At 34.5% G+C, this 8160-nt stretch overlaps 1 protein-coding gene across 1 annotated transcript in view; it reads left to right on the top strand.

Moving 5' to 3' along the window:
• Nucleotides 1–8160, top strand: part of CORIN (corin, serine peptidase) — a 140865-nt gene that overhangs the window by 115503 nt on the left and 17202 nt on the right. The window contains exon 14 of the mRNA XM_009335224.1: nucleotides 266–395. Coding sequence (XP_009333499.1) covers nucleotides 266–395 — 130 coding nt within the window. The remainder of the gene's footprint in view (nucleotides 1–265; nucleotides 396–8160) is intronic.

The raw sequence follows: 8160 nt of genomic DNA on the forward strand, positions 1-8160 counted from the left end.
AAACATTGGAACAGGCTGCCCAGGGAAGTGGTTGAGTCACCATCCCTGGAAGTATTTAAAAGGCGGGTAGATGAGGCGCTTAGGGACATGGTTTAGTGGGTATGGTGTTGTTGGGTTGATGGTTGGACTCGATGATCTTGAGGTCTCTTCCAACCTTTAATGATTCTATGATTCTATGATTCTATGTTTTCAGTATGCCATTTATAAAACTAACTATGATGTGAAATAATAGTGAAGTTGTTCTTCTTTTTCTTTTTCTTTGCAGTTACCCTGTCTAAAAACATGAATTCCTTGATGTTCCTGACCATTCACAGGTCAGCTGCTGATAACCATGTTTGTGCTGATGAGTGGCAAGAAAATTTAAGCCAACTGGCCTGCAATCAGATGGGTTTAGGGTAAGGTCAGTAGTTTGTAGCATTGATGAATTTCTTAGGACAGTTGGAGTGCTGGAGTTAGAGGTGAATGATCATTGATCACTGCAATGTTAGACCTAGTGTGGAAATGGTTCATAGAGAAAAGAGATAAAGAAACTTTGTGAACTATGGCAGGAACAAAAGCTCACTAAAATCTAGGCACTTTCGCCACTTTATAAACGTTACATGATTGTTATTAAAAGAGTGTATTGAAAAGATAATGATGTCTTACCAAGCCTCAATAGTTGAACTTCCAGTTACTGCTGAGGCTCAGGATTGTTTGGCAATGTGATACTCTGTCTTCCTAAGGAATTAAAGCAGACTTGTCTTAGGAAACATGGGAAAATTTCTCTGCATTCATTTGCATTCTGCAATAACTACTGTGAGCTAGGCAACCAAGATATATTTAACTTGGGTATCTCTGAACAATGAATTGTTAAAGATAGAGATTTCTATGTGGAACTCAGGGAAAAAAATAGCCTCTATGCATCTTTCTTATTGCACACATAAGTAATAGCTGCTTTATGGAATAGTTGATGCAAAGTATAATTGTTGGATAAAAACCAAGTTCATCTGCTCTGATATCCAAAGCTGTCTTCTACTAGGAAAAGACAACCCTGATGATATAGAAGGTTATCTTTTGTCAATGTCTGATCCACAAACTGGATTAAGAAGTGTCTTTTCTGTCTCCCTTTTACCACTACATATACTGACATGCAATCTCGTTCTGTGTACCTTTGTCAAAAAACACAGGAGGATAAAGACCCTGGGTTACAGTGTCTGCACTTAACCTACTCTGTATTGCCTTCCACTGCATTATCTTTATGCTTTAACTTTATATACCATCCTAATAAGCTTAAACTCCTTTGATACCTTCAAGAATAGTTATTGCTTTTACAACTACTTTGTTGTCTAAGAACAAACCGATGGTCTTAACATTAATAATGTTTTTCTTCTTAATATTTCAGTCTCATAGTCCTAACATAAAATTTGCTTAACTTTCCTATGATGCTTGCTGCTAGGAAAATGAAAAAGGTATTAAATTATCACAAGACCTCTGATTCATTCCTTTTTTCAGAGGTGTGCCTAGGCTGAAATTAGCATGAGTAGAAACTTATACCTTCCTGCTTCTTCACTGAGGCTTGCTAACAGATGCTATCAATCTAATGACTTTTAAGAAACGTATGACACACAAATAGTTCTTAAATCTCACAAATCCATTTTCTAACAGGGGAAGATATTCTGCAAATCAATTTTTCTACAAATTCTTTTTTGTAGTGACAGGTGATGGTGTGAAAGGGCAGTGGGAAATTCCAGTTCAAATCTGAAGTCTACAACTTCTGTCTGACTCTAATACTAATTTCTAATTCTTCATGGCAGTACTTCAGGAAACCAAAGTAGTGTTTGTCTTTCCCTTTCTTAAAGCCTGATTTTGTCACCTGAAGCTTGATTTTCTTAGCTATTCTCCAAGTTTTTGTGAAGCGGCACTGCCAAAAATACAGTAAATTAGCTTTGAAGAAGATCTTTAAGAAAAACAAAGATTATAATGCATTCACCAGAACTAATTTCAAAAAGGAGTACTACGAGTTAATATAATTATTTAATTCTTCTATTAACATTGCATAGGGGTTCAGTGAAAATATCACAGAGAGTAACATTTTCTATATGGTGAAGCGGAAGATTGAATGATAAATTGGAGTTTCATGCCACTGTGAAATCTGATCCAAAGCCATAAACTTCATCTGTTGGCCATTATGTCCTGTGTACATTATTTATTTGACTTACGATAACAAGAAAGTCTGCATATGAGGCTGATTGATAACATTGGAGTATTTAATAAGCTATTTCCAGTCACCATTGAGGGTACAGGTAAATTAGACTGTATGTTGCATAGAGCTCAAATAATGATGAAAAACATTCGTTTTTATCCTTTTTTCTTTTTTTAATAAATGTAACGTATTTTAAGCAGTGCTTTTCTTCAGATATTCCCAATGGGAAATACTTCATTTTTCTCCTTCAGAAAATTAAAACTGTGAATATAGAAATTCTGTCCATATTTTAGCACACTGCAGAAACCCCCAGTTTTGTGGCTATGCAGATTTCTTTGATAAAGACTTACAATGTACTTGATTTTGATTAGGTAGTTCTCTTGTTTATTCTTAGAGAAAAATAGTGCACATGAGATATCAAAGTTGAGACTTCTTAATACCTTAGACCAGGAATTACAATGAATGGTAGCATATGGTATTTTTACTTTCTGTAAAGCTCTGCAACTATTTTTCATAACTCTGTCTGGTGCTTTCCCAAATGACAACTCCTAATTGCTATATAATGTGGTAACGTTTAAAATACAAAAGCAATATATTTCTAACAGCTTGTAGATATTTTTAATTCTTCAGCCTAAATTAACCTGGAAAAAATGAAGATAATTAAATGGCAGTGGTTAAAGTTAGGTTAATTTAACTGATAGTGGTAACACATTTTACATAATATCAGCCCGTCTATTTGGGAGGTATAAGCATTGTGTCTGAAGCAACATTAAAGGTAATTCTGTTCTGCCTGTTGCACAAAATTCGAGATATTTTCCTGGCTGTTGGACAATTCTAATTCCACAGATGATCTGTTTCTCCAGTTTTCACAGCACAACACATGCAATGTGTTGTGTGATGCATGATGCAACATCACAGAAAACTGTGCAAGTTCCAAGCATTGTCTGAAAGGCTTTGGACTAATGGTGGCTGTTGCTCAAGTTACGCAATGTGTGTTCTTAGCAGTTCTTATGTTTTCCTCTAGTGCAAAAAGAATGTTAGATATGAAGTAAACTTTTGTTTATAATGCTAAGAGCCTAATGGGAACTGTTTGTTCAAGTCTTAGGTTTCATGGTTTACAGCCAGAGGGGACTATCAGATCACCTGATATGAATGCCTGTTCATCTCAGGACAGATAATTTTGTTCAGAGACCTCTGACTGAATCCCAAATTTAAATACAGTAAAGCATGTCTCTGGCAATTAGGTTTCCTGCTAACACAGGTAGAGAACAACAGCACTCGCCATCAGAGTCTCAGATCAGGGATTGGCTATATCCTGGTGTGTGCTGCAGAGGCTATGCTGCTGAAGATGGGCATACTGTGCAGGTTCAGAACATTATGTTAGAAGACTGTAGATTTGTCTTGATATTTAGTTGAAGAAAACCATTTTCATATACTGTGAAGGCCACATTTTTTGTTGATGGAACGGTGATCATAAAACCATGGTCGGCTCAGATCTGAAATTTGACAAAACCAGAAGTTAGTGGAGTTGTTCTGTTACTCTGTGGCGATGTAGTGGATTAGTTTGTCTTTCTTTCCTGCACTAGGATGAGAAAACAAACTAGGATGAGAAAACAAATGTAATAATGATAAACTTCAGCAGCTTTTACCCAGCAGAGTACAGGGGAATTTTAGCTGATCTGCTTGTTCTGGTGTAGCAGAACCAGCATAAAATCACAGCTGTTTACCATGTTACTTGTTTATAAACAAGTTATACTTGTTTATAAAAATCTACAGTAAGCTCTGCTACCTTCTCCTACTGCTGCTGCTCCCTTTCTTGGAGGCTGCGCCACTGGTGGTCCACTGAAACAGGTAGCTCCTTTTCTTTCTTTCCTCTGCCATAGCATCTACTGCTTGTGTATTTGTGGAAGGGAAAGACCAATCTCTTGTTGCTGCCTGGCCTTTCATCTTTCCTAATACTTTCTCGCTCTCTCTCTTTGGTACAAAGTTCTTTTAATAATATTTGCCAACGGAGCAGTCAAACTGCTAGACCAATAATCTTTTGTTCTCACATGAATTATGCTTTCTAATTTCTCTCTAATTATTTCTGCAACAGAAATAATGGAAGTTTAGTTTAATGTCTTATTTGCTTAAAAACATCACAGAAACAAAAAATGGAATACTTCTGTCCTACCCACATTAGAAATATGAACTTCTGATTTTAACCTGCTTTGTTTTCTCCAAGAATAAAGATGGCATTTAGTAAATCAAATTCCATGCTAAAGATTAAGTATTTGAACTCATTAATTCACTCTGGATTTCTAGACCTGCTCAACAGAATGCAAAATATGCTTGACCTACCTTGAATATATTCACATAGTCCATGGCTGCAGTATGTTCTATTAAATCTTTAGAGGATTTAGCAAAATAGGGAATTCTTCAGATTACATTTATTTTTTTAAGAACGGCAGCAAATAACTATCAAATAAAATTTACTGAAAATAACATTACAAGCTGTGGTAGATGTGGAAGACTGTTTTAGTAATTTTGAGCAATCATAAAACAGTGGTAAAATCTGTAGACTTTAATCAGTGTATTAGAGTTGTATTAGATTATATCTGATAGATTGTGTCTCATCTTTCATATGTAGTTTAAAATATAATTATTTGGATAAGGCTTTTTTCCAAGAAATTTCAACCTAATAATTCCTTGCAAATTGTGACATTCGCTTCAGATAGATAGTCATTAAGCATATGGTCACTTACCTCATACAACACTTTTTAGCTCCATGATTGGATAATTTTATTTCTTTAAGTAAAAAGAGAATTGTTATTAGTGATTTAATATCTCCAACAACCTTGGAGCTGTCTGAATGTGCTCCTGGGCAACTGGTTCTAGGTGGCCCTGCTTGACCAAGAGGGGTTGGACCAGATGACCTCCAGAGGTCTCTTCCAAGCTCAACCATTCTCTGATTCTGTGACTGACTAAAAGAAATAGAAAGATACATGAATATTGCCAAACAAATAAATGTTCTTATTCTAATGATTGATCACAAATCCTTTTTCAAACTATTTTATGTCACAGCTTGTACAAATGGCATTATAAAATCAATTAATTTTTTTTCCTTAGGGGCTTCCAAATCAAATTTACTCAGTTTAACACTAAACACATATTAAATCTGTCAGTACTGAAAATTCATTCCGGAATCTGCAAGTTCAAGTGTTTCTTCTGGCTAATGTGTTATTACCAGTAGAACTATGGGAACATTTCTTAGCGAAAAATAATTCTGTAAAGGACAATGTTGAACAAAAACAACAGCGAATTTTGTTCAAATTCAGTGAATAGTTTCAGCAGGGGAAAAAAGGTTGAAAAGTCAAGTTATTTTGTTTCAACTTTTAAAAATGAAACACAATATTGTTTTGAAATAATTTTTTTTTCTCTGAAATATGTCCATCTTTTTAAAATTAAAAGCTAATTAACCTTAAATGAAGGACTTTTTACATTTAATTTGAAGTTGAATTAAGACTGCCAGCTAAGAAAATCTATATTTTATTTGAAGTTTTAAATTTAGATGGCCCAAAATGGTCCTTTTAAAATTTAGCTACAAAGTCATACTTTATGAATCCTATAACTTACAGAGACTCAAATGACAGAGAAAAAGCATGCATGTAAAATTTTTTTCAGTGTAATTACATGTTAAATCATTCTTGATAGCATTGAGTAGTCTATCAGTTAGGACATAAGACTGAAGGCGTTTTGAAACCTGGAAATAACACAGTGATTACCTACTTTCCCTCAAAAATTTTAAGAACTATTTAATCATACATGTTTTAGTTTTCTGTCAATGCTGTGAATCTTTTTAATTTCCATTTTTTATGTCTCCATATGTTTTCACGTTAAAATTTCATATTTCTCTGATTTCAATGCTGTTAAAATCAAGGTTTTGATCTTTTACTCCATATTCTATGGCACAGCCATGGCTTTATAGAATTCTGCTCAAGACCAAGAAACATCTTAACCGGTAAGTAAGTACAGACAGGAAACAGATGCTGCTCCAGCTCTGAAATAGGCCTAACTTGTTTTATGTTAGTGCCCATACACACGTTATTCATCACCTTCTGGCATAACACAAGGCTTCCTTTTTCAAGCCTATCGTCACATGAGGCTTAAAACAATGGAATTATAGAAGCTGAACAGAGGAATATTACTGTTAACTTTGAAGGGAGAAGGAATCCAGTTTATGGATTACACTTTATTCTAAACTTGCAATTTAATACATTTGAGAGAGTTTGCCACAATGAAATAGGGAGAACGAGGTATTAAAACCATTGATGTACAGAAGTATCCCAAATTATGTTACATTTAATGATGAACAGAATATTAACTTCATAACCTAAAATTAGGCCCTGCCTTTTATTTTGTTGTTTTTTTTCTTATTATGATTTAGTATTTAAGTCATAATGTTCCTTGTGTTTCACTATAAACTATTCTATAAACTTTGACTGTTGTGCACAGTGATCAGCAGGTAGCAGGCTCAAATGCTTTGAAAACTATTTCTTTAATATTTCCATTGTACAACTTATGTAATGAAATTACCCTAAACATTACTTTTCCCCATTGCGAGCACATTTATAATATAGAAGACAGACTGGGTTTTATTGTTCTTTTTTAATTCTAAAAATCCCTCTCTTAAACACACATAAGGGAATCCATAGCTTGAAATTAAATGTATTAAAGGAATATTCTAATTTTTAAATTGAAATTTGAAAAATTAGTAAAATCTAAGTTAGAATTTCCCATTCGGGTAGACATAAGTGCTACTGCAAATTAAAATGTCTTGCCTTTCTGATTTTATGAGTGACTGATTTTGTAGAATCATTGAATAACTTTTTTTGAAATTAGCTTAGATTAAAGGAAACTTAGATTAAAGAAATTAGATGTTAGAATTATATGTGCCCTTTGTTCATTAGATCTAGCAGACATCTTTCTGAGAAGCAGCAAGACTAACTTGGCTGAGGCACAAGCAGTACAGTGATCCGAAACTGGAAGTGGAATTCTAGAGAGAGTGGAGATGTAGTTCAAACTTACAAGAAGTTGTATAGAACAATAGCATAAGTATCTGGAGAAAAAATCAGAAAACTCAGGGATATGAAACAAAAAAAAGCAAAGCAAACAAACAAAAAACCCAAAGCAAAACCGCAAAGAAACCTCAGCAGAACTTACTATGTTTCTAAGATGGCAAGGACTTAAGAATTAGGGCTAGAGTAAGAAAATAAGAGTTTATACACTGCTGAAATTCATGCAGGAGCATTTAACATTTCTGGCTATGGCAGATCTCCATTATGGCTGCCAATAATGGTAGCCAGTAGTTTTGAGAAGTTGTGGAGAATGGCTACATAAGGCTGAAAACTGTTAGGTATGCCATCTTTCATTAAAAAGGGAAAAAAGAGGAAGATGCAGAGATTTAAAAACTAGTTCCCTAGCTTCAATTATCAACAAATAACTACAGAAGTATAAGGTCTTAATGACAGACAGAATATATTTATCAATAACAAATCATGTCAGATTCCCTTAATTTATTCCTTGAAAAGGCAGAGTCACTGTGGATAGGGAAGAAACAGTAGATGTGATATATTTCTAACTTTCACACTATGTGAAATGACTTCTGAAATAAGTAAGGAGATATGGACAAAGATGAAATGATACGAGACTGTTGATGATTCATTGTCAAACCATAAAGACGTATTGGTGGGGGGCTAGACTCATCCCAGTGTGTCTGGGGTGATATTCAGTGTTGTCATGAGTCATTCAGGTGATGGAGTGGAGATCACGCTTAATATTTTCTCATTCAGCTTCAAGCTGGGAGGATCTGAAAGCATTTTGGAGGACAGGATTAGAATTCAAAAATTTCTTGACAGACTGGAGAAATGGCCTGAATTAACCAGGAGTGTTTATGTGTAATCCCTCTGGTGTATTCAGCTTGTGTCAGATTTTGACTA

This window comes from Pygoscelis adeliae, unplaced genomic scaffold (assembly GCF_000699105.1).
Source record: "Pygoscelis adeliae isolate BGI_AS28 unplaced genomic scaffold, ASM69910v1 Scaffold21, whole genome shotgun sequence".
In the NCBI taxonomy this organism is placed as follows: Eukaryota; Metazoa; Chordata; class Aves; order Sphenisciformes; family Spheniscidae; genus Pygoscelis; species Pygoscelis adeliae.